Raw genomic sequence first — 27499 nt, forward strand, 5'->3', positions numbered from 1 at the left:
AGTCCACATCCTCTTCAACACTTAGTATTATCAGTCTTTTTAATTTTAGTCTTTCTGGTGTCTCTGCAGAGATATCTCATTGTGGTGTGAATCTGCATTTGCCTGGTGAGCCATGACATTGAGCATCTTTTGGCCCTGAATGGCTATTGAAGTACCCCCTTTTGTGAAGTGTCCAGGTTTTTACAGAATTAAATCTATCAAAGTAGGCAAATAGTTGACCAAAACAGACAGCAGGGCAGAATCATCCTAAGTAACCCAGCAATACAACAACCCAGCAGCCAATCATTTCCATAATTGCTAACTAGCTGCTACAATTAGTAAGCTAGTTGTACCATGTAATAAAGACATATAACTGAGAACCAGTGAGGTATCACTGAGCCCCCAACTTTGACTCAGCGGGGAGAAGGGGATGCAAATAAGAACCAAGAGCCTGTCCTGAGCCTTCAGCCTCAGCCTGAGAGGTTCCCTCTCTCCACTCACAGATTGTTTTTCCTTCAATTACAGGATCCTGACAGCGATCAACCCCTGAACAGCCTTGGTAAGCTCAGGTCCAGCTTTGCCTTGTCTACGTCAGCCTCCAAGTTTCAGTCAGTTACCAAATAAATACTATCCACCTCTTACACCCCCTCACCACCGCCACTGAGGGCTAAACACTATGGAAGATCTCCATCCACCCACTCATTCATCATTCAGCAAAAATGTTTTAAGCAACTCTAAGGTCCAGGATAATTCTAGAAGTAGGAAGCATGGTCTCCAAGGAAATAGGACCAACAAACCTAAAACCCCAAGAGCGGTGATCCTCCAACTCATTCATTCAGTTACTCATTTTCTTATTCATTCAACAACTCTGTGAATGCCTGCCACGTGCCAGGGTCTGGGTTAGACGCTGGACTAAAACAGCAGGTTAAGACAGAGTCCCTGCCCTCAAAGAGTTGCCAGTCTGACCTGCTGCCATGGAACAAGCTGGACAAAGGTATTTTCCCTGGTAGACTAGAAAATGATAGTATTTGCCTGATTTACGGGAGAAGAATAATTTAAGAGACAAAGCGTTCCCAAATTTAAGGGATTTTTTTCTGCCCTCCCACTCTATTTTGTTAAACCAATGAGAACCACTCCCAATAGCCTGCTGGATCCACAAGACAAGTGAGCAAAGCACAAATTAGTATGACAGATCCACAAGGAATCTGTCATACTCTCCCGCTTACTGCAACAATTTCAGGACCTCACTTTAATAATGATCACAAACAATGTAACCTTCTGCAAGTAAGATGGTGCCTAGTTTATACTCTGGAATTAGACAGAATGATAGACCCCCGTGTCCTCAGAAAACACCAGACATCCAAGGGTTCCACCACCTGAATAACCCTGAGAACCACCAAGTTAGATTTGCTACCAATGCCTGCATTGGGGGAGCTCGAGAAGGAGCGATCAGTGCCAAACAATCAGAGACAACAGCATCATGGATCAGGCAAGCTCTGACAAAGTCCCCACCGGAGTAAGCTATCACAAAACGGAAGGAAGTGATGAGAGTTTCAGTGGTGAAGGGAAGAGTAGGAGCAAAGGTTCAGAGGTAGGAATGAAGGCAGGTGTGCAAGGACCAGGGCAGAAACTGTCCGTGTAGCACTGAGGACTGGCAAGTGGGAAGTCCACGTGGCCCCAGATCACGGTGGCTTTGCAAGTATGAAGAAGAAAGTGGTCTAGATCCAGAAGTCATGGAGGGTTCTCAGGCGGGGATGTGACCGGATGACAGCAATGTGCTGGGAGGCGCTGTCCTGCCGCAGTGGGCAGGACCAGCTGCAGGAAGGAATGGTGGCAGGCCGGGAGGCTCGTCATAGCTCATGGTGCTTTGTCAACTTTATGTATAAAATGTAAACCCAGAAAACTCTACCCTTCTTGATGCTGTTCTCCCTGAGAACATCAGGGAGGCATAGGGACCTGGACAGGGGAATCTAGCAAGGGGCTCCCAAGAGTTGAGGCACCTCTGAGGAAATAAGCCACCTCGCGTCCCAAGCAGAAGACGCTCAATAAATAAATCACGCATGAAGGAGGGATAAACAGAATGTCGCCATGTCCACGGTCACAGGGAAAAGGAGAGCTCTGCACACTAACTGCTGGAAACTTCAAGAGATACCTGCTAAGACTGAGAAGTTCCCTGGCGCCTGCTCGGGACAGGCAACACCAGCCCACGCCCCGCAGGCCTGAGTTCTGTGTCTGAGGCTTCAACTCTCTTTCTGAGGAGACACAAGGTTTCCGATGCTTTCCCTTTCAACAGATTCAATGATATCAGCATTTCCTGAGCACCCGTCTCTGGCTGGATGCCATTCTCCACTCTTAAAGAGCTGAGGAAAGAGCTCAAGACAGACTATCACCAGCCCTCATTCAAGTCAGGAAACCAGACCTGGAACAAAAATGGGAAGGATGCGCTTAAGAGATCAAGCAAAGAGCGATGCATGTATTCACTTGGCAGATACTTGTTGAAGACACCTGGGATTCAGAGGTAAACAAGAAGAAAAAAAGAAGAAATATTCCTTAACTTCAAAGTCTTCATTTCAGAAACGTACAGGAGGGGATGGAAAATACATACAATATGTAAAATACAGAGTATGTAAAGAGCTGGTAAGTGTTTTTAAAAATGCAGGAGGACAGGTAACATTGGAAGATTACCATTCAAAAGGGAGTCAGGAAGGCCTCATAAGGAAGGTGACAGACCAAGCTACAGGGAGGTGAGGAGAAGAGAGCTGACCTATCACCCTCCCTGGACTCAAGGCAGCCAGACTTCCTGCCCTAGCTCGCCCTGGAGAAGCCCCGGGCACCCGCCCCAGCTTACTGCCTGCAAGGAGAGAGGATCCAAGAGGACACATCTCAGATACTTCCTGAGAATTTAACTTTTCAGATCCTGGCCCTGGTACCATCTCCTTGGATAACCATATGAATAGACAATATAGTTATTATTAGCTCTGTTTTAGGCACCTCTAGGCTCCTACCTGGTCACCCTAACCCCAAACTTGTTTCCATCCACCTCCTCCCCAGTGAATTATTCACCTTTCTGAATATGAAAATGATCACATCTTTCTACTGCCAAAGCTGTCCATAGCTCCATACTGCCTTCATGATAAAACCCAAATTCCCGGCATAGTGTTCAAGACTCTCTGTGGACCGACACTGCCAGTCCTGCCTCTGTAACACGCACCTGCCCATGTTATATCTGGGGCACAAGACAAGATCACCAGGCCTCTGCCTAGCTGGTCCAGCCCCCCACCACATTTAAGTGCTTTGCTGGCATCCAGAGATAGTGGCAACTCTGTCCTTGCGTGCTTCTTCCCCCAAACTGGCATCTCCTTAAAGACGAGGACCATCCTAGGGACTCCCTATCTGTTGAGCTGGAGATGGAGACCGTCAGGATGTGCTCATTTGCAAGCACGTATCAGGGCTCTACTAAGCATGAAATGAGTTGGAGGTCCCTGCCCTCCTCAAGCTTACAGTTTAACTAAAGATTAGTCAGAAAAGAGGATAAATGATAGTAAAATAAATGAGTACTTGCCTCTCCCCAGGCAGACGCAGGGCAGACCAGACAGGGTGAAACATTGCAAAATAGGCTAAGTCAAGACAAAGAGACAACATCTTGTTCTGGAGGCTCCTCTGGGGGGCACAGGTGAAAGATGGACAAGCCTGGATAAGCGAAGGAGGGGGGATGACCTTGAGCTGTTAAAGCTAAGCCCAGTCTGCAGGAATAAAACCCCAGTCCTAAGCAAAACTGTCCCCAAAGCATTCTGCGGCTCAGCCCCATGGCCAGAGGGCAGGTAGGCTGTGAGCCTTGGTGGGGTGAGCTCCAAGTGCTAACAGCAGACTCTGTCCCTCTGCCTCACAGATGTCACCCCCCTGCGCAAACCCCGAACTCCTCCCCTGGAGACCTTCAAAAAGGTGGGGGTCCCAATCATCGCAGCGCTGCTGAGCCTGGCGACCATCATCATCGTGGCTGTCCTCAGTAAGTGGCAGCCCCCAGCCCTGCCCTCACCCCCTCATGACTGCCCCCACCTCCCCTTCAACCCCACAGGAAATTGAAGCTCCCACCTGCCCCTCGGAGCACAACCTTACCCACCACCCTTCCACCTAGCAGCCACAGACAGCTGAGCTGCAGAAAGCTTTGTGTGACATCTGTCCACCCCCTGCTCTGAAGGAAGCCTTCCTCCAAGAGTCAAAGGGGGAGGTGAACGCAGCCCCCACCTACCCCAGATGAACTCTACCACCGGAACGCATAGCTGCACATAGTACGAACCCACGCAGGGAATGGGCCATGCCTCTGCCTCCTTAGTCAGGTGCCTGCAGAAACCTAAGCAGCCCTAACAGCTAGAAGACTGGGGAGCCCTTTCACCTTTGAGGCAGGGACCCACACAGGGAGCACAGGGGAAGCCACCCAGGCAGATAGCGCATGCACATGCACACACACACACGCACACACACACCACACACACACTGCCTTAAGCTCTGTCTTCCTCTTGGCCAGTGCCCGAGATGCAGTGTGATCTCCGGCAGGCCATTCAGTAATGAAGACTGAACTGAATGACCTGCCATGCCCACCACCCTGGTCTCCACTCCCACTCCGCCACCGACTGTCCTTGCCTCCCCACCACCCCCCGCCGACCCGCCACAGTAATAGCAGGCTACTGACTGCTCTCTCAGGGTGGGGAGCAGGGCACAGCAGACCAGGCTAGCAGTCAGGACACCCCTTGCTGCCATGTGACCTTGAGTAAGTCCTTTGACCGCTCTCAACTTTAGTCTTCTCCTCTGTAAAACATCCTGTCTCTCCCAGAGGGATGTGGGGAGGAGGAGGAGGAGGAGATAATGTGAGTAAAACACCCAGATGAAAATCAGGTGGTGCCAAAGTGTGGGTCACCAGACAGGGTGCAAAGATGTGACAGAGCCACACACAAAAGCACGCATTTGTTAACCCAGGGAGGATGGGCCCTTCAGGAGCCTGCACTCACAGCCAGAGTGGCATTTCCACTAGCAGCAACCACCAAGACTCGGCGATCACTGGGCCCACACCCTCCTCCTCCACTTGAGCATCGGGGCTCAGAGAGGAGGCCTGACACTTAGAGACAGCTGGAACGGGACCCCAGGACCCAGATGGAGCAAGTCCTTTTCCATCTGTGGCAAAAGAAATGCAGATCCACAACACAAACACTACCTACACCCCACCCCTGAGAGCTGGCACATTTCTTCATGACCTTGGCTGGCCCTTGGCCCTGGGTCTGCAGCAGCAGCAGAGCAGCTGTCCTAAGCCTGTTCTATTCACGCTAATACAAAGGAGAGCTGGCTTTCTCTGAGCATATGGCTGGCCACACTGGAGAGAGAAAAAGGGGCCAGAACCATCCAGGCATGCCTGGGCAGGAGTGGTGCACAATTTAGAACTGAGGTCTCCCCATCCCACAAGGTCCTGTGTGGTGTCCATCCTGTAGTCCCCCGGGTTCTGCAACCAGAGGAGGTCATCTGAGCCTCCATCCCAGGCAAGGTTCCCTCAACTTTTTGGCTTCTGGGATCTCAACTGATGACACTGTCATCAAGAGGCTAGAATGACCCTGCTCTACCCTGGGCCCTGACCATGAACCAAACTCTGAAGGTCTAGGAAAGATCCAGCCTTCTCCTTCTCCTGTGTTCCCTCACACCCAGGGCATCCAGGCCAGCAGACCCCAACTCAAAGCCCCTCAGGGAAGGCATGGAGAGGTAGCAAAGAGCTTTGGGGTTAGACAGACCCTGATTGGAATCCTGGCTCTACACAGAAGTGCTGTGTGGCCTGGGGAATTAAACCCCGACTTTGTAAACCCACCATAATGTGAATTAATCACAACACCTGGCTCCTCAGATCATGGTCAGGATGACACAAGGCAGTGCATGGGAAGCTCTCCACAGTGTGCAGCGAGGCCACGGTCAGACTTGTCACCATCACCTAGGGTGGCTAGGCAGGGGTAACGCTGGAAGGCAGGAGGGAGCTTGGGGCCAAGGGTGGGGTCAGTTGGGCAGGAGGGTCTCTTCCTACCAGGAGCCTTTAGAAATGTGAAGTATTCATTGCCTGAGGAGTCACAAACACTAGACTCATTCCCATCAGCCAAGGCAGCAAAGGAGGAACAGAATCTGAAAGCAGCAGGGAGGAGACAAAACCCAACGAAACACCAGCCCCTCCATGGCTCTTTCAGCCCCAGATAAAAAACACCCAGACCCATAACTGCATGCACTTGGTGGTTACAAGACCCTCAAGGCCACAAGCTCACGAAACGTTCTCAACCACCTCACCCTACTGTACAGCTGAGAAAACTGAGGCCCTGGGAGAGGATGTGATAGGTCTAAAGTCACAGGGGAGGCGGCAGGGCAGCACTCTCATCTTTTGGGCTCATTACCAGAGGTACTGTGCCAGCACCGGGAGGATGAGGCCAGTGGGGCTGTTTTAAAGTTTCTCCCACACATTCTCTTGCTTCACACCATATAGGTATGGGACAGGCATTACTTTACAGAGACAGAAACAGAGGCTCAGCACCACGTACCCAGGCTATCAAGTGGCATCACTGGGTCTGGAACCCTCACCTGCCTATTTTGAAGCCCAGCACGATTTCAGGGAAACACAGCCTATCCCATCCCCCACTCCCACCAGGGCTGCCTGCTTCACGGTCAGTCCTCTCTGCCCCCTCCCTGCCCCTGCCTTCCAGTCAAGATGATTCTGGACAAATACTACTTCCTCTGCGGGCAGCCTCTCCACTTCATCTCAAGGAGGCAAGTGTGTGATGGCCAGCAGGACTGTGCCTCTGGGGAGGACGAGCAGCACTGTGTCAAGACCTTCCCTGATGGGTCCCCAGTGGCAGGTGAGTACAGGGGCTGGAGGGACCAGGGGGGAGGGCACAGCAGGAAACCAGCTCAGGTCCCCCTGGGTTCAAGGCACAGCATCTGCCAACTGACTGGTCAGTTTCCATCCCTGCTGCAAGGTTCGTAAGAGCAACAGGACTAGATTCCCAGTACTTAACACGGAGCAAGGACTCGGTGAAAATGAGGAACAGATGCAGGCTAGAAGGGACAGGAAATTGTAACATAGCCTGCCTTGTTCTGCTACACTGGGGTGGAACTGAGGCATGCAGCTGGATTGGATAACGCTGGGGAGTTCCCTCCTTTCTATGACATCTGTTCTTTCAAGAGGACTAGAAAAGTGGGTGTCAGGCCATTAACTATTGATCCTTCTATCCCTTAGGTGTTTATTGTAGCCTGCTATGTAACAAGACTGAGCTAGGTCCTTCAAAGGACTAGAAGAGGTTTCCAACAAAAACTCACGTTCTTTTCATATGGGGCTGGCCCAGCTTCATTCACCTAGTACTTGGGCTCTGGAGAGAAAAGTCAGCCAGGAGATGGGTGTTGGGGGGGGTTGACGGGCAGGACAAAGTGACTTCTTGCACATATCCTTTTTTTTTTTTTTTTTTTTTTAATCAGAAGTCAAATGTCTATGGGCACCGGCCATCCTACTGCCAATAATACTTCCCTCTCAACCTCCTCCCTCACATCAAAAGGAAGCTAGGTTCCTCAGTGAGAAGTCCCCCAGGCTAGGCAGGCCATGAGGACCATGGGTAGAGTCACCATAGATCACCAAAACTGGTATCTGTAAGAATAAAATGGAGAGCTGCTGGTAATTCTACCAAGACAAGAGGAGGTTCCTTCCAGGACATCTGGTCACCCTCGCTACCACTGAAATAAGGCTCAATCAGGCAAAGCCAAACAGAAGAATGTCCTTTGAAATTGAAAGGGCTGGTTTTCTGTAGTGCTCTATGGTCTGGGCGTAGGGAGGTTGTGCTGGTCCCATGATGAATTCTGAGGGAGATGGGCCAGACAGATCCCTGCCCTGGAACTGACCCAGGTTTTTCCCCTCTCAGTCCGCCTCTCCAGGGACCGATCCACCCTCCAAGTGCTGGACCCGGCCACACAGAGCTGGGCCTCTGCCTGCTTTGACAACTTCACAGAAGCTCTGGCCAAGACAGCCTGTGGGCAGATGGGTTATGCCAGGTACCCGGCCCCAGCCTCCAGAGGCCGTCCCCTAACCCCTACGACTTCCTTCCTCCTTCCTCTTTTCCTCTCTCCCTTCCTAAAAATATAGATACAGAAGTCAGACAGAACTGCTCTTGAACCTGAGCATAGAACCAACATGAAGTTCAATCTCCTAAACCCCGGTTTCCTCAAGGGTTAATTGGGGCAAGTACTGGCAATGTCATAGGAGAGCTATCAGGTGCAGCGAGAGAATGTAAGCCTCACCACGCACCCCCAACACCATGCTGGCTCCTCGAGACCCTCACTCCTTCACAGCTCAACAAGAAGCTGCCCCGCCCCAGAGTGTAATACTTACTTATTCAATGTCCCATTGATTAAAACTCAGTTTAAACAAACCTGATTCCATTGAGGCCCCATCGGCAATCACAGCTCTGCCAGCAAATTTCTACAGCAGCTCCAAAGCTTCAGTGGTGAAGAGTTATATAATCATAAGGGTGATCTGCTTGATGCATTATATTCATTTGATCTTGGCAAAAACCAATAGGGTCGTTACTACTGTATCTATTTTAGAAACAGGTTCAGGAAAGATAAGTAACTCGCCTGGTAGGAGCTGGGGAGGGAGAGGCTTGGGGGCTGTGCCCAAGCCCCCTATCAGGAGTTCTCGCAGCATCTCTGTTTCCAGCTTGGGTAATTCTCTCCTCCCCAGGACTTCCCTATAAAGGGAAGAGAAGTGAAGCCACCGACCACTCAGAAAGCATAACCAGAAAGGAGTGAAAAGAACCCATTTATTCAGCTGCAGAGTGGGGCAGGTCCCCAAGGACTCTAGGAAACTGGTCTAGGCAGAAATGAGAATTGCTAGGCAGACACCGTCAGTCAATCACGGAACTCTCTTCCGTCCCTTAAAGCAGCCTCCAGGTCCTTTTTCAGTAAATGCTCCCGGCAGCATTACTGATCCATCAGACCTTGGGGCCCCCTGTGCTCTCTGGTTATCAGGCCTCTCTGCTGCTCAACAATCTCCATGTGGCACAGTTGGGCTGCTTATGCCTGGCCCCTGCTCTTACCCCTCCTCCAGCAGCAGCCAGGCCTCCCCTGCAGCAAGCCCCTCCTCCTCACTGCAGTCCAGCCACTGCAGCATCAGCAGGGCCCAGTGCCATGGGCAGCACCATGGGCAGCACCGCCGGCTGCGGCTGCCTTATGCAACCAAGGTGTCTCCCAGGCTTCTTAAGGTAATAGGATGCTAACGTTTCTGCCCTTCTGGAGTACACTAATGCACCAAACCAGCTGGCTTCTTGAGTTCTGCAGAATCAAAGCTAGTCAGAATTATTCATTAGGATGTAATGGGTGAACACAGCTTAGCTTTCCAGGGACTATCCGTTTCCACCACTGTCCCTCCTTCCACGTCTCAGATTTCTCTACTCTCTCCTTCCTCCACCTAGATAAGAAGCCCTTTTTGTCCCAGGACCATAAACCTGAGATGGCTCAATATGGGAGAGGCTCTAGAGATCAGGGGGTCCACCTCTCATTCTACAGAGGGAGAAAGTGAGGCTTAAGGAAACCCAAGGAAGGGTGTGACCTGTCAAGGTTACACATCAAGCTAATGTCAGAGGCAGGACCAAAGCCTCCATCTCCAGGATTCTGAAACCCAGTACCGCCACACCCAGGCCCTTCTAGGTGTACCGGGCCCATCAGGAGTGCACAACTCCTGCCCGGGAATGTGAGAGCATCAGTGGCCAGTAACCCCATGCCTCAGTCATCCTGAACCCTGCACACAGAACCAGCACTAGCATAGCTGAATGGGGAAGAACAGACGATCAGGACAACAGGATGACTCAGGGAAGACTTCCTGGAGGAGCTAAAACTTAAACCCGTGTTTGAAATTAGACAAACACGGATCGATAGAGAGAAAGAGGGTGGGTGCTCCAAGGGAGAGACTCTTCTGGACTCATGTGAAGATTGATCTCATCCTGTCCTACCTCCAAGGGAGCCATAAAGTACCCCTCCTACCCAATTCAGCCCAGATGCCTTGTTCAGAAAACCAGATATCCACATTCTAATTCTCTGGCTATGACCCAGGAGAAAATATCCTATGACATTTGAAATAGGGTTATAGCTGGGAGTTAGGAAAGCATGTCCATAACTTGTCCAGAGTTCTGGGAAAGCAAGACCACATCAGCATTGTGCCCAGATCTGAGTCCTGGGACACATTCTTTCCCACCACAGCTCCTGGGAGTAGGGGCTACTCCTGACATCTCCTAACCTCCTGCCCTAGCTCACGTCTCTCTCTCTCTCTCTCTCTCTCTCTCTCTCTCCCAATGTGAGCAGCAAACCCACCTTCAAAGCTGTGGAGATTGGCCCAGACCAAAATCTGGATGTTGTTGGAATCACAGAAAATGGCCAAGAGCTTCAGGTGCAAAACCTAAGTGGGTAAGTGGGAGGATGGCCCCTGGCCCACGAGAGGCTCGCATATGGAGGCTGCCATCAGGGCTGTAGGCAGCCAGCCCAAGCAGGTGCAGCAAGGGGAATATAAGTCAGAACACAGGAAGAACTCCAGGCCATGCAGACTGTCAGATACCAAGAGCTAGAGAATCAGATTTCTGAGAGGTTTTCTGGGTTGACTCCATTTTTCATATAAAACAGACAGCTGGACAAGGTATCATGTCCACGTATGGGTGGCCTTCTCATCCAAGAATAAAACGAAAAATTTTCCTACTGCTTTACACTCCCAATTAAACCCAACAGGCAAGATTCCAAAGGCCACTCTATCCATCCCGCCACTTACCGAGGCCAGGGTAAGGCCTCTCCACGTTCCCAGCTCTCCAGAGAAAAGGCCCCACAGCCTCTGGCAGCGGCCTGTTCCTCTGCCTCTCCACCCCACATGACAGTTCAGCATCTAGAGAAAAATGGTCACACGGCAGCAGAGAGTACCGGAGAGGATGCTGGCTCCCTAACATTTGGGGCTGCTGCTGAGGGCTGCTCATTCTCCAGAGAGTAAATCTTAAAAAGAACCAAGATGGTAGCAGAAGGATCGTGTGCCTGTAATTCCACTGAAATCCCCCTTTTCGTTCATTTGAAAAGTGCACAGTGTTACAGACACTGTTCCAGGCTCTGCTCTCCCATCCACTCCAGGATGCCAAGGGCTCGGGTTGGGCTCGGACACAGGCAGGGCCCAGCACATTGTGAGTCCTTAAAATCAAGGATCTTGAACCCAAGCCAACTGAATTGCACTGAACTAAATGGTCACGTGGTTTCTATATAGTACCTCAGCATGTGGATTCCAGATTTCCCGGGAAAATCTTCCAGATTTTTCAGGAAGGGGACTGGGGTCAACAGGATCAGGGGACCGAAGTCCGCACCTCCCACAGAAACCTCAAGGCCCTGTGTCTCCCTTCCAGACCCTGTCTCTCAGGCTCCTTGGTCTCCCTGCACTGCCTTGGTGAGTACGCCCCATCTCTGAGGGTTTGGGCCCTGGGCCAGCAAAGAGTGGGGAGAAAGACCTTCATCTTCATTCTTAAATCTCTCAGACTCTAAGTTTCTCTCTGTTTTGTCCCAAACTTACTTCTTTCGGTCTTGGGTTTGTAGGGAAGTGCTCCTTCAAGGAGTTTATAACAGAGAGAGACAGAGAACAGAGAGAAAGAAAAAGATGCAAGACCACAGGTGGGTGGTGCCAGACTGAACAGAGCTCATAGCTGACTGCCACAGAGAGACCCAGGCACCAGTCCCACTGGCTTCCAGTGTGACCTTGAGTAATTCACCTGACCCTTCTGAGGTTCCTCTTCCCAAGAAAGCCTTTTGTCCAACTGCCCCAGAAGATCCTTACAGAGAACAGAAGAGAAAACAAGCTCTGTGACCCAGCTTGTCCTCCCAGACTTGTGGAAGAACTGAACAGAGCCTGCCAGGCTGGCTAGATACTGGATAGGCGGAATGGAACAAGGCCACTGTCACTGCCTTTGCCGTTGGGTAGTATATAGGCTTCCCTGTTGGATGTTAAGACGTTCTATCATGAGCACGTGATGCCCACAATCCCTGGTGTGTGGTGGCTAGCTAGTGAATGACTGAACCATTAGTCACATCATCTGTGCTCTGAGCTGAATGGCCCTGATGTCACAGGGAGGCTGGAGTCACAGATCTTCCCTTGAGGAGCTGTCAGTCTTAACAGGAAGACCAAAGCACAAAGGAAATGAAAGACAGGCCAACACTGGGAGCAGGCTATGGAAATTCCAGGATGGGGGTGGGGGAGTCTCCAGGGATTGGGTGGCTCCCAGGGGGTGGTACCCAGGCTAAACACTGAGCTGTAGGCTCCCAAAAGGGAAGGACCACGTCTGTCTGTCTTTCTTGTCCTCAACTCTCCTCCCAGCGTCCCTGAACACAGTAGGCACTTAATTCAAATTTGCTGAATGGATCAATGGTTTAGATAAATAGCAATAGGACAGCATCTCAGGGATGGGGGCTTCCTCAAGCAAAAGCAGAACAACTTTTTAGGGAGCTACACAAGCAGATCAATTTGGCTAGACGGAAACTTCAGACAAGGACAGTGGGCAGCTGCCAGAAGGACTTTGAACTCTGCTCTAGAAAGAAAGATGCCTCTGCGCTGTGAGGGAGCAAGGAGACACGGAGAAAGCAGATTTTGGAATAACAAGTATCTGAAAAGCCCCTGGCTGGCATAGGCCCAGAAAGAATGGCAGCCTTTTCCTGAGAGAACCACCACTGTGGCCATGACCACCAGGACTGGAGAGACTGGAGGGCAGGGAGATGGGAATGAGGCTTTTACCAGAGCTTTAGGGCCATGATGGAAAAGCCAAGGACAGTGGCATATGAAAGAGCATAGGATGTCAAATTGGGAAACTTACTCATCACAGGGGAAGGGACTTGGAAAAAGGTGAGTTTAGGATAGGAAGATCTAGTATCTGGAATGTTCTTCCCAGTCCCGGCTCCCAGAGCAGTTTGTGGGCATCTGCTTGCCAATATTCCGCAGGAGCAGCTGGGACACTCCACCTGGGCAGGACTTTTGTACTTCTCTATCACCTGTGGTTTGAAGGCCATGAATTCCCAGCACAATGGATACACCCATGTTCACAATATAAACACATCCAAAGCCCAAAAAAGGAGATGGAGATTGGGAAAAAGTCTATGGTCTGAGACACCAGCTCCCTAAGAATAACTCAAAATGGGCGGTCCTCCCCAACCCTCCAGGTCCAAGTCATAAGGGCCCTGCTCTAAGGGAACTGACTCAGGGCTCCAAGGGGAGGCAGTCCATCCCTCAAGAGCCTAACTCCTGATTTCTCCCCCCTCCCTGCTGACTCCAGCCTGTGGGGACAGCCTGAAGGCCCCTCGGGTAGTGGGCGGGGAGACGGCCTCTGTGGATTCTTGGCCTTGGCAGGTCAGCATCCAGTACAACAAACAACACATCTGTGGAGGGAGCATTCTGGACCCCTACTGGATCCTCACGGCAGCCCACTGTTTCAGGTAAGGCTGCACCACAAGGAAGCCTTGGGGGCTCAAAGCCTTGGAGGGGCCTAAGTATCCGGGTTCCCTGCCTCCCAGCCTGTTTTCCAAACCCCTACCCTCTCTTTCCCCTCCCTCTAAAGAACACGTCCTTGGGTGTGGCCACCCCCAATGAGACACTGAACATCCTTTGTTAGCCACCCAGGGTCTGAGGAGAAGGCGCTGGTCACCAAGCTTGATCACCAAGCTTGACCTCTTCTAGTTGGGAAGCAATCAGATACCCAGGGTCCTCAGTCCAGTCCCTACTCACTCCACAGAAGCTCTTCCCATCCATCTTCCTGGAGTCCTGAGAATGTGCTCCTTCTGCCAGTCATCTCTGGAGTGGTTCTGGGGTTGAGAATCACTGTCACTCCCCCATTATACCCAAAAACTTAAAGCAGAAAGCATAGATTCCTTTACAAGCCAGCAGAGAGAGGCCTGCCCATACCTCTGGGAAAGGACTACTCCCAGGCCCTCTTCACTTTCCTTCCTTCCTTCCTTCATTCATTCATTCATTCAATATCTAATGAGTACTATATTATGTATCCGTATGCATTAGCTCTGTCAGCACCTTAGAGGAATTCAGAGTGTTGGCCAGAGATTCTTAACCTTTGAGATCTGACAAAGCTCTAAGTCCTTTCCTGGGAAACCACCCATGCACACTATGCAGGCAGGAGTGTCGGGAGGCAGACAGACAAGTGCATAACGAAACTGACAATACGAGTACCACATGAGTAGCACAGACAGTACCGGGGGCAGGAAAGTGCCAGGACCCCAGAGCTCAGGTGATGGGAACAGCCCCTTCCCTAGCCCTCCAGTTAGAAGTTTCCTTGAGCAAGTTTCACCAGGGGAAAGGATCAAATTCCCTTTTAGAATTTGTCCTTTTGTAAGGGATTCTTCAGACCTGCTCCTTCTCTACCACCCCTGGCCTCACCATCATAACCCCCTACAGCAGGAACATTCAGCACCCCGACCCCCAGCGCCCTGGGGACCCAGCTGTGGGCAAAGACTGCACAGGCTTGGTTCAGGCCTGAACCCCGCTGTCTCTGCCTCCACCCCAGGAAGCATCACGATGTGTCCACCTGGAAAGTGAGGGCTGGCTCAGATAAACTGGACAACTTCCCATCCCTGCCTGTGGCCAGCATCTTCGTCATTGAGCTGAACACCACGTACCCAAAAGAGAAGGACATTGCCCTCGTGAAGCTGCAGTTCCCACTCACATTCTCTGGTGAGGGCATGTGGGAACAGACCCCCTAGGCCAGGTTATACTCCCCTTCTGCTACTAGCTCACTACATGGACTTGGGCACACTGCTTCTCCTCTCAAGCCCTCAGCTGTACATTTGTTTCCGGTGAATACACCAGCCTAACATCAGTGAGGGGCCATAAGAACCCTTTCAGTTGTCAGCTCACAAACCTTTCAGTTGTCAAGCTGGGTTCTTTTGAGGTCTGTTTTCTCCATGTGGAGCATATCAAGTGAGAATCATAGACTCATCCAATCTTGGGGCTGTAAGGGAACTAAAAGATCTTCTAGTCCATCCTCCACCCTCAATGAGTGCCAAGAGCCTGCACCATATCTCTGCCAAGGGGTTACTGTGCCCACCTGGTTTCCTCCACAGGCAGAGAGCTCATTACCTTTAAAGCAGCCCATGGACTCTTTGAACAGCTCTGTTAGATGACTCATGCTTGGATAGTATTTCTCAGCATTTGCAACTGTCAGTTCCACAGGACACTGGTCCCTTGGAGAAAAAAAAGGGTTCTATCCTAAATTTGGGAAACATTTTTATAGTAGAGCTCTTTTCTTGGGGCACACTAGCATATAAAGATATGATAAGGCCTTTAATTTTTAATTTGCTTGTATTATGTTTAAACTATACTTCAACTTATTTGACCACAGAACTTTCTCATGCCACTTCTGTTAACATCCCCTGGAATACAGGTCATAGAAACCCTGGTGTCAACCTTTCCAGAGTACTTAGCCATCAGGCTCTCTCCGCTTTCTCTCTGCTCCTGGCAGGCACAGTCAGGCCCATCTGCCTACCCTTTTTTGATGAGGAGCTCACTCCAGCCACCCCGCTCTGGGTCATTGGATGGGGCTTTACGAAGCAGGATGGAGGTAAGTCCTGGGCTCAGGAACACAGGGCTGAGGGAGCAGCTCCTGGAGGTGATGGGAAGGAGGACCACCCTGGGGGAAAAAACCCATCCTGGAAATCCAAGCACTGAGATGCCAGGTAACCCAGAGAATTATCCTGGGTGGGGGTAAGAGGCAAGAATGGGAATACGCATGTGTTTCACCTTCCCAGGAAAGCTGTCTGACACACTGCTGCAGGCCTCGGTCCAGGTCATTGACCATACTCGGTGCAACGCAGAGGATGCCTACCAGGGGGAAGTTACTGAGCAGATGCTGTGTGCCGGCATCCTGGAGGGCGGCGTGGATACCTGCCAGGTGGGATCATGAGGGAGTTCCTTGGATAGAGATTTTAGTCCTGGAAAAACAAGTTAAGTCCAGAGGCCAACAGCCCCAAATGAAGTCCTGCATACAGTGGGCACTCAATCGTGATGAAGGGAAGAACAGAGAGAGGGAGGGAAAGGATGGACAGAGACAAGCAGAAAGATTTCAGGTGTGTATTTCACCTACAAAGGTGGTTAGCCAACCCACCTGCTCTTACCTCCCATCACCCACAGGAGTAGGAGTCACGTGAGGGCAGGACGGCCAGGTCTGTTTTCTCTAGAACTGTCAAGATGCTGCACTAGACTAGAGAAAACCCATCTCCTGCTGGATGAGCCCTGGAACAATGCCTCCCCTGCCCCCAAACCCCATTAGTCCCTAAATACATTTTCACTCCCTCCATACCCAGAGGTTCTTCCGAGCCATTTTCACTAAAGCCCTTAACCCCACTCCAACCCCATTCTCAGTCATTAAATTCCTCCACTCAAGAGATAGCTCTTGGCCATCACTTGAATGCCAGGTGAATACTGGGTTTTGGGGACAGTGTCTTCTGCCCTTAGGGAGTTCACAGTGGTGGGCAAGAGGGGCAGTTAGGCTATGGTGTTACTGGGTTCTGAGGGAGGAAGTCTCGGGGGCTATAGGAGCTGGGACAGACACCCAAAGTAATGCACTTTTCACTATCTGACATGCTCTGGTCTGTTGAGTTTTTTGCTTGTTTATTCTCTCTCTCTTCTCCATCTAACTCTAAGGTCCCTGAGGGCAGGATCTTTGTTCCTTTCATTGATTGAATCCCAGTTGTCTAGAATGGTACCTGGCATGCAAAAGGCAACCCGTGAGCAGCTAAATAAATTTAGGAAGTACCGGATTAAACAAAGATAATCAGGCTTCTCACTGAGGAACCCTAGAGCCTTGAGTTTGCTAGCGTGCCTTGTGAATCTGAGAGAAGGCACACCAACAACTTACTTGACCACAAAAAGAACCCTTTTGCCTCAAAAGAAAGGGCCTTCCAGGCTGCAGGAACAGCATGAGCAGAGGCAATGAGGGCAGAACAGCATAGAACACTGGGGAGCAGTGGGGGGCATACAGAGGAACAGATGAGCTGGTGCGAGGCGGGGAAGAAAGAGAAGCCCACTCCTCCACCCTGCCCCTGCTTGCCCTCCCCAGCAACCCCTGTTCTGGTGTTTCACAGGGTGACAGCGGTGGGCCCCTGATGTATCACTCTGACCAGTGGCAAGTGGTGGGCATCGTGAGCTGGGGCCACGGCTGTGGGGGCCCCAGCACCCCAGGAGTATACACCAAGGTCACAGCCTATCTCAACTGGATCTACAATGTCCGGAAGGTGAGCCTGTTGTGCCGCCCCCTTCCTCCACCTTAAAGATACAAACTATCTTTAGTTTGATTTAAATGGCTCTGAGATGACCCCGGACATCCTAAATTATCTTCCCCACCAGGGAAAATCTGCAATTCCACCAGAAGAGCTGAAATTTCTTAGTCTGAGATTTCAAATGAATGCAAACGCCTTAGGGTATAGAATACACCCAGCTTTATCATTCTCTATTCTCTGGCAGAGCGTTTCCCAGGAACAGACTCCATTAAGGAGGAGGGTGGAAAGGCTCAAGAAAATTCCCTAGAGGAGAGAGGAGAAAAGAGCTTCAAAAAAGTGTAATTCCACACACATCACCACCTTGTTCAGTTTCAAATCATGTCTTTTTTGGTCTCTTATCATAGTCGGAGTCATGATGCTGCTGCCCCTCCATTCTCCTGGAAACAGCCTCCCCCTGTCCTGCCCACCTGGGGATCCGAGAAGTGTGACGGAGCAAGAGCCCCCGAGCGCACACCACTCTGCCCACAGCCTTAACATTTCTTCGTGCAGCAAAGGGCCTCCATTCTTGTAAAAGACCTCACAGCTCAAACGCACCCAGAAGGAAGTCAGCAGCCCCAGCACTGCCACCCCTGGGGCTCCTGATATCCCTGGGAGAAAGACACAGTCCACTGGACAGGCCAGCCTTCTGGCCAAGGTCTCAGAGGCATGCTAAGCACAAAAGAAACCTTCCCACCTTGATGAATAGAAGCAGACTCTCCAATGAGAACCCAGATCACCAAGGATTGGAGTAGAGGGAGAAAAGAGTCTGAGCCAGCCCTCTCCTCCACCCATCCTCAGGCCCAACAGAGCAAGAAACCAGTTGTAATTTAAAATGCACTGTCCTGCTATTGGTACAACTATTACTTAGTGTTATGACTGTTAGCTCTATAGCTGCTGCTATTAAACAGGTGTGTGAAGACCTTGACACAGGCGGACTGGGCTGCATGCTAAGAACTGAGCTAGAACTATTGCATCATTCTTGAACCTGAGTATGAAAAGTTCTTGGGGAGACCACGGATTCTCAAACAACGAAAAAGAGACCCAAAGACCAGAGAGAACACCTATGACTTGGGAGAGGGAGGATTTTGGTACTCAAGACTGACAGTAAATCATGGTTCCCCCAGGGGCTGGAAAGAAATACTGCACCTTTGAGTCCTTACTTCTACCTAGAGAGTCCAGGCCGGTTGCTTTCATTCTTTAAAAAAAAAAAAAAAAAATTATCACCTGTAAAGTCTGAGGTGGTCCATTAGTGGGGTTCTAGGGACATAAGCACAAGTCCTACATGCAAATGGTCAGAGGATTAAGCCCCATAAACTTCTCAGGCCACTGAATTGGGGCCTGGGTATTCTGAGGCCTAAATCCTGAATATACTTGGTCAGATCCTAAATATACTTGACAATGTTTTAGTAGGTTCTCAGAAAATAACAGAAATCCTCAAAGACAAAAAAAAAAAAAAAAATCAACCAAACAAAGCTATCAGAATCATGAGCTGAAACAAAGATAGGTATCTGGGGGCAACAGCTAACTAAAATCTGGGGTGTCCAAGGGACCAAGACTTATATGAAAGCTGAGATCAGAACTAAACCCAGACCCAGTGATCACCATCAAAGATCAGCCAAGGTTTTTTAAAAAGAAAACCTTGGGAGTAGGAATCATCAAAAATAACAAATTTAAAACCTCAAGGACCTTAGATGTTAGAATTATCAGATTATAAGAAAAAGTGATACAGTAGAATACTTCTACCTGCCAGACACTATTCTAAGTGCTTCACTGTGTACTGAGCATTTAAGACTCACACAAACCTACAAGATCAATGCCATTCATATCCCATCCCCATTTTAGGGGTAAGAAAGTAAGACTCAATGAGGCTAAGTATCTTGCCTGGGGTTACATATGGGAAAAGTGAATATGAGTATTCTGACTCCAATGTTCATGCTATAAACTATCACACTATAGGACCGCCAATAATTTATGCATCTTTAAAGAAATTTAAAATAGGTACGTTTTCCACATTTTAAGACACTTTTAAATACTTTTAATTTAAAACCCACATGAGGGGTGCCTGGGTGGCTCAGTGGGTTAAGCCTCTGCCTTCAGCTCAGGTCATGATCTCAGGGTCCCGGGACCCAGCCCCACATCGGGCTCTCTGCTTCCCCCTCTCTCTCTGCCTGCCTCTCTGCCTTCTTGTGCTCTCTCTGCCAAATAAATAAATAAAATCTTTTTAAAAAAAAAACCATAAAACTTAATATCAACCATTTGTAAGTATACAGTTCAATGGTGTTAAATATATTCACATTGCTGTGCAACCATTACCACCATCCATCTCAAAGCTGTTTTTTCCTTTCCAGAACTCTGTACCCATTAAGCAGTAACTCCCCATTTCTTCTGCCCCTGAATACTTGGAAGCCACCTGCCTACCTTCTGTCTCTATCAAGCTGACTATTCTAGGTACCTCATGTAAGTGGAATCATATAGTATTTGCCTTCCTGTGCTTATTTCACCTAGCAGAGTGTCTTCACGGTTTATCCATGGTTGTAGCCTGCGTCAGATTTTCTTTCCTTTTTAAAGCTGAATAATATTCCATTATTTATACCACGTTTTGTTTATCAAAACAGACATCCGGGTTGCTTCTACCTTTAGGCTATTGTGAATAATGCTGCCATGAACATGGGTCTACAGATCTCTCTTCAAGATCCTGCTTTCGATTCTTTGGGATGTATATCCAGAAGTAGAATTGCTGTATGATATGGTATCTGTTTTTAATTTTTTATTGTTTTCCATAAGGATCTCACCATTTCACATTCCCACCAACAGTGCACAAGGGTTCCAATTTCCCCACATTCTCCACCAACGCTTATTTTCTGTTCAAAAAAAATAAGTATTTTAATAAGCAAATATGATAGGTAGATGTGAAGAAGAAACAAATAGAGCTCTTAGAAATAAAAACTATAATTATTAAAATGATAAAATGAATGTTTGGGTTAAGTAGCATTTCAGACATAGATTAAGAGAGGATCAACAAACCGTAAGGTAGATTGAAGAAGTTACTAAGTTTACTGCAGAAAGAAATAAGAAAATAAAATATACATATATACGGGGGTGCCTGGGTGGCTCAGTCAGTCAGGCGTCTGCCTCCGGCTCAGGTCATGATCCTAGGGTCCTGGGATTGAGCCCCAAATCAGCCTCCCTGCTGAACAGAGAGCCTGCTCCTCCCTCTCCCTGTGTGTGCACTCACATGCACTCTCTCTCAATAAAATCTTTAAATATATATATATATGTATACACACATATATACGAAAACAAGGTTATGGAAAATGGAGGCTAGAATAAGAAGGTCTAACATAACCGGTTAAAGTCTCAGAGGGAGAGAACAGAAATATGAAAGAAAAACCACATCTAAAGAGGTAACAGCTGAGACTGTCTGGAACTCATTAAAGGCATGAACCCTCACACAGAGTATTTGCCATTATAAGGTACACACATGTACAACCCAGGTGGAAACATTCAAATAATCCTTACCTTGGTATATGATCATGAAGCTTCAGAACACCAAAAATAAACAGAAACTCTTTAAAGCAGCCAGAGAAACAGTCCAGACAACCTACAACACCATCAAGATACCACAGCAATGGGCACCTTGGGTGGCTCAGTTAGTCGAGCATCCAACTCTTGATTCTGGCTGCAGCTGAAGTCAGGGGGTTGTGGAATCACGCCCCACGTTGAGCATGGAGCCTCCTTGGGATTCTCTCTCCCCTCTCCATCTGCCCCTCCACTTATGCTTGTGCTCTCTCACTCACACACACTCACAATAAATAAATAAACAAACCACAGATTGCCAGCAGACATCCCCTCAGCAGGAAAGGAACCACAAGACTCTTCAGTGTGCCTAGACAACAGCAAATTATGAATCCTACAAAACTACCTTTTAAGAAGGCATTCAGGAAAACAATAATAGAGTATACTACCAACAGATATTCTCTAAAGGAAAATCTCAAGTATGTACCTCACTTTTTTTTTAATTTTTAAATTCCAGCTAGTCAACATACAGTGTGATATTAGTTCTAGGTGTACAATATAGCGATTCAACACTTCCATACATCGCCCAGTGCTCATCACAAGTGCCCTCCTTAATCCCCATCACTTAGTTTGCCCGTCCCCCACCCACCTCCCCTCTGGTAACCCGCAGTTTGTTCTCTGGTTAAGAGTCTGTTGTTTGGGGGTACCTGGGTGGCTCAGTGGGTTAAGCCTCTGCCTTCAGCTCAGGTCATGATCCCAGGGTCCTAGGATCAAGCCCTGTATCGGGCTCTCCGCTCAGCAGAGAGCCTGCTTCCTCCTCTCTCTCTGCCTGCCTCTCTGCCTACTTGTGATCTCTCTCTGTCAAAGAAAGAAAGAAAGAAAGAAAGTCTGTTGTTTGGTTTGCCTCTCATTTTTCCCCTCTTTAATGGTTTGTTTCTTTTGTTTTGTTTCCATGTATGAGTGAAAGCATACAGTATCTGTCTTTCTCTAACTTATTTCACTTAGCATAATACTCTCTAGCTCCATCCATGTCATTGCAAATGACAGGATTTCATTCTTTTTCATTGCTAAGTAAGAGTCCATCACACACACACACACACACACACACATCTTCTTTATAAATGAACACTTGGTCTGTTTCCATAAGCTGGCTCTTGTAGATAATGCTGCTATAAACCTCAGAGTGCATGTATCCCTTCTAATTCATATTTTGTATCCTTCGGGTAAATTCAAATATGTACTTTAGAAAGAAGAAAAACTATCCTCATAATAAGAATGGAGGTGCAAGAAGACATAGGGAAGCAACTGGTAAAAACGTACAAAAATTTAAACGAACTTTGTCTATGTAAAATAGCATCTATTTTGTGGGTTCATTTTTTAAAACCTAACTAAAATACAGGATAACAATACCATGTGAGTCAGGAGGGGATGGGTGGAGTTAAAATAGTCTAAAGTTCTGAAATTGTTCAAGAAGTTTAAATATTGAATAAAGCTACGTTACAGAAAGTGTATGTACTATATTTTAAGTGGTCAGAAGAGTAACCACCCATTTCCATTTCTAATGGAAATAGAGTGTTTATCTCCCAAGATAATAAAAATAAGAAATACACTAAGGAAAAGCAAACAGAAAATAACACAATCTCAGAGGGAGGAGGAGGAGACTGAAAAAGAGAAAGCACAGAAAAATGGAACAAAATCTACAAAGATGGTAAAAATAAAAGTTATCAATAATCATGTTAAACTCACCAACTAATATATAGAGTTAATCAAGTTGGATAAAAATGTAAAATCAAGCTATGTGTTGTTTATAAAAGAGAAACCCAAAACATTAGGTTAGGGAACCATTAAAAATTTAAAAAAAATAAAAAAGATCTAGAACACAAGCACTTTACCAAATTTAAGCTGGAAAAGCTATGTAATATTTTTTTTTAAAATAGGGATGTAGGACAAAAAGACAAAACTGATTTTAGGATAAAGAGAGTCAAAAGATAGTCACAAAAGGATCAATTCACCAGGAAGATAGAGTAAGTTAAGACCTATAAACAAAAAGAAAAAAAGAAAGGAAAAAAATGCGATCCCTTTGTCACCAATAGAGTTGGCTGTCAAACCAAGACCCTATTCTGAAATAGCATTCAAAGGGGGGTGGGGGGAATCATCATTCTCCTTCACCATAGAAATCTACCTCCAGGTAAAAAGGTGGCTTGAGGTGGTGAGGGGAAGCTCTTCTTTATACACACAAAAAATGTAATCAAGATCAAAAAAAAAGTTAATCAAGATCTAATCAAGATCAGTGAATGACAGAGAATTTGCAACTTCTATTGAAATAATAGATTCAGAGACAGGAGAGATCACAACCAACACCAAAGAAATACAAACAATTATAAGAACACATTATGAGCAACTATACTCCAGCAAATTAGACAATCTGGAAGAAATGGATGCATTCCTAGAGAGGGATAAACTACCAAAATTGAACGAGGAAGAAACAGAAAACCTGAACAGACCCATAACCAGTAAGGAAATTGAAGCAGTAACCAAAAACCTCCCAACAAAGAGCCCAGGGCCAGATGGCTTCCCAGGGGAATTCTACCAAACATTTAAAGAAGAATAAATACTTATTCTGAAACTGTTCCAAAAAATAAAATGGAAGGAAAACTTCCAAGCTTATTATATGAGGCCAGCATCACCTTGATCCCAAAACCAAAGACCCCATCAAAAAGGAGAATTACAGTCCAATATCCCTGATGAACATGGATGCAAAAATTCTCACCAAAATACTAACCAATTGGATCCAACAGTTCATTAAAAGGATTATTCACCACAACCAAGTGGGATTTATTCCTGGGCTGCAAGTTTGGTTCAACATCTACAAATCAATGTAACACAATACATTAATAAAAGAAAGAACAAGAACTATATGATACTTTAAATAGATGCAGAAAAAGCATTTGACAAAGTACAGCATCCTTTCTTGATCAAAACTCTTCACAGTGGAGGGATAGAGGGTACATACCTCAATATCATCAAAGCCATCTATGAAAAACCCACAGCAAACATCATTCTCAACGGGGAAAAATTGAGAGGTTTTGCCATAAGGTCAGGAACAAGGCAGGGATGTCCACTATCACCACTGCTATTCAACATAGTACTAGAAGTCCTAGCCTCAGCAATCAGACAACAAAAAGAAATAAAAGGCATCCAAATCGGCAAAGGAGAAGTCAAGCTCTCACTCTGCAGATCATATGATACTTTATGTAGAAAACCCAAAAGACTCCATTCCAGAACTGCTAGAACTCATATAGGAATTCAGTAAAGTGTTAGGATATAAAATCAATGCACAGAAATCAATTGCATTTCTATACAAGGCAGAAGAAAGAGAAATTAAGGAGTCAATCCCATTAACAATAGCCCCCCAAACCATAAGATACCTAGGAATAAATCCAACCAAAGAAGCAAAGTATCTGTACTCAGAAAACTGTAGAACACTCATGGAAGAAACTGAGGAATGGTGCCTAGGTGGCTCAGTGGATTAAAGCCTCTGCCTTCAGCTCAGGTCGTGGTCCCAGGGTCCTGGGATCAAGCCCTGCATCGGTCTCTCTGCTCAGCAGGGATCCTGCTTCCCTCCTTTTCTCTCTCTGCCTTCCTCTCTGCCTACTTGTGATCTCTCTCTGTCAAATGAATAAATAAAATCTTTTTAAAAAAGAGATTAAGGAAAACACAAAGAAATGGAAAATGTTCCATGTTCATGGACCGGAAGAACAAATATTGTGAAAATGTCTATGCTACCTACAGCAATATGCACATTTAATACAATCCCTATCAAAATACTATCAACTTTTTTCAAAGAAATGGAACAAATAATCCTAAAATTTATATAGAACCAGAAAAGACCCCGAATAGCACAGGAATGTTGAAAAAGAAAACCAAAGCTGGCAGCATCACAATTCCAGACTTAAAGCTCTATTACAAAGCTGTAATCATCAAGACAGTATGGTACTGGCACAAAAACAGACACATAGATCAATGCAACAGAATAGAGAGCCCAGAAATGGACCCTCAACTCTATGGTCAACTAATCTTCAACAAAGCAGGAAAGAATGTCCAATGGAAAAAAGACAGTCTCTTCAACAAATGGTGCTGGGAAAATTGGACAGCAACATGTAGAAGAATGAACCTGGACCATTTCCTTACACCACACACAAAAATAGACTCAAAATGGATGAAAGACCTCAATGTGAGAAAGGAATCCATCCAAATCCTTGAGGGAAACAAAAGCAGCAACCTCTTTGACCTCAGTCACAGCAACTTCTTCCTAGAAACATCGCCAAAGGCAAGGGAAGCAAGGGCAAAAATGAACTATTGGGACTTCATCAACATAAAAAGCTTTTGCACAGCAAAGGAAACAGTCAACAAAACCAAAAGACAACCAACAGAAGGGTAGAAGATGTTTGCAAATGACATATCAGATAAAGGGCTAGTATCCAAAATCTATAAAGAACTTATAAACTCAACACTCAAAGAACAAATAAACCAGTAAAGAAATCGGCAGAAGATATGAACAGACATTTCTGCAAAGAAGACATCCAAATGGCTTAACACACACATGGAAAAGTGTTCAACATCACTTGGCACCAGGGAAATACAAATCAAAACCACAATGAGATACCACCTCACACCAGTCAAAATGGCTAAAATTAACCAGTCAGGAAACAACAGGCATTGGCAAGGATGCAGAGAAAAGGGAACCCTCCTACACTGTTGGTGGGAATGCAAGCTGGTGCAGCCACTCTGGAAAACAGTAGGGAGGTTCCTCAGAAAGTTGAAAATAGAGCTACCCTACAACCCAGCAAGTGAACTACTGGGTATTTACCCTAAAGATACAAATGTAGTGATCTGAAGGGGCATGTGCACCCCAATGTTTATAGCAGAAATGTCCACAATGCCCAAACTATGGAAATAAATATACAAAATATATATATATATCATATATATATCATATATATATCACATCTTCTTTATCCATATGGATATATATCCATATATACCCATATATATATGAATGAATATTAGGCAGCCATAAAAAAAATCTTGTCATTTGCAATGACAAGGATGGAATTAGAGGATATTATGCTGAGCTAAATAAGTCAATCAGAGAAAGGCAATTATCACATGATCTCGCTGATATGAAGAATTTGAGAAACAAGACAGAAGATCATACAGGAAGGGAGGAAAAAATGAAACAAGATGAAACCAGAGAGAGAAAAACCATAAGAGAATCAATCTCAGGAAACAAACTGAGGGTTCCTGGAGGAGAGGGTGGTGGGAGTGATGGAGTGGCTGGGTGATAGGCACTGGGGAGGGTATGTGCCATGGAGAGTGCTGTGAATTGTGTAAGTCTGAGGAATCACAGTCCCATACCCCTGGAAAAAATAATACATTATATGTTAATTAAAATTAAAATCAAATAAAAAATTTTTTAAAAAGAAACAATGGATTCAGGCAAGAATCATCAATGGAGGTGAAAAGTATTAAGTGAAAGGTTTATGGAGAACTGGGTACTTCCTTAATGCCCAAGTATCACCCCACAGATTCTTTGCTAATCTCAAGAGGAAACTCTAACGTTAAAATCAAGGAATCAGGCTGACATCACTCTGCCCACTAACAGTGGAATGACAAGACACTGCATGCCTCCCGATGTGAATAAGAATGCCTCAGATTGCACCACCTCAAGACTCCTTATCAAAAATGCTTATTCTACACCTCTACATCTAATTTCCAGCTTATAGGGAATATGTACTTTAGAGGAATGAATTAAATGACACCACTGGGAAATTAACAGATAAATTCAGAAGGTGGGACATTCAACCACACAGGTGACCCAATCTCTGCCATAGGTCAATGTCATGAAAGGCACTTAAGAGGCATAACAACCAAATACGAGTTCCTTGATTGTCTCTTGAATTCAACAAATTAACAGCGAAAGACATCTGGGCAAAGAGGCAACTGGGGAAATGTGAATAGGATATGGGGATTAAATGATAGTAAGAAACTGTTCATTATATGTGACAATGATATCATACTTTATAAAAATATCCTTAATTTTAGACATGCATGCAGAAATATTTGGGATAAAATGACATGAAGGTGTAATTTACTTCAAGAAAAATACAACAGTTGAAGCAGATATGACAAAATGTCAAGTGAGAAATTGAAGTGATGTTTACTATACTTTCTACTTTTCTGTATATTTGAAATGTTTCTCGGGGGCACCTGGGTGGCTCAGTGGGTTAAGCCTCTGCCTTCAGCTCTCAGGTCATGATCTCAGGGTCCTGGGATCGAGCCCCACATTGGGCTCTCTGCTCAGCAGGGAGCCTGCTTCCTCCTTTCTCTGCCTGCCTCTCTGCCTACTTGTGATCTCTCTCTCTCTCTCTGTCAAATAAATAAAATCTTTTTTAAAAAATGAAATGCTTCTCAATAAATAGGTTTTTCTTATATGAACAGAATATAAAATAGCCCTAAAAACTAACAGAACTACAAGGAGAAATTGATAAAACCACCATCACAGAGGAAGACTGCAGCATACTTCTCTCAAGTACTGATTTACATCAAGCAGGTAAAATATCAGTAAAATAGAGAAGATTCAATAATATGATTAGCATGCTTAACAAACAGG

The 27499-nt window shown here is 46.7% G+C and overlaps 1 protein-coding gene across 2 annotated transcripts in view; it reads left to right on the top strand.

The window, feature by feature from the left end:
* Positions 1-18475, top strand: part of TMPRSS4 (transmembrane serine protease 4) — a 33705-nt gene extending 15230 nt beyond the window's left edge. Inside the window, exons 2-14 of one of the 2 annotated variants that reach the window (XM_082683622.1) lie at positions 505-538; positions 3869-3985; positions 6702-6854; positions 7908-8037; positions 10342-10443; positions 11412-11452; positions 11599-11673; positions 13323-13482; positions 14562-14728; positions 15516-15614; positions 15802-15944; positions 17137-17286; positions 17676-18475. In XM_082683622.1, the coding sequence (XP_082539748.1) occupies positions 505-538; positions 3869-3985; positions 6702-6854; positions 7908-8037; positions 10342-10443; positions 11412-11452; positions 11599-11673; positions 13323-13482; positions 14562-14728; positions 15516-15614; positions 15802-15944; positions 17137-17286; positions 17676-17687 (1383 nt within the window). In that variant the 3' untranslated portion in view covers positions 17688-18475. The remainder of the gene's footprint in view (positions 1-504; positions 539-3868; positions 3986-6701; positions 6855-7907; positions 8038-10341; positions 10444-11411; positions 11453-11598; positions 11674-13322; positions 13483-14561; positions 14729-15515; positions 15615-15801; positions 15945-17136; positions 17287-17675) is intronic. The other variant, XM_082683623.1, reaches the window with a different exon arrangement.
* Positions 18476-27499: the final 9024 nt, after the last annotated feature.

The sequence above is a fragment of the Mustela nivalis genome (assembly GCF_964662115.1).
Source record: "Mustela nivalis genome assembly, chromosome: 9".
In the NCBI taxonomy this organism is placed as follows: Eukaryota; Metazoa; Chordata; class Mammalia; order Carnivora; family Mustelidae; genus Mustela; species Mustela nivalis.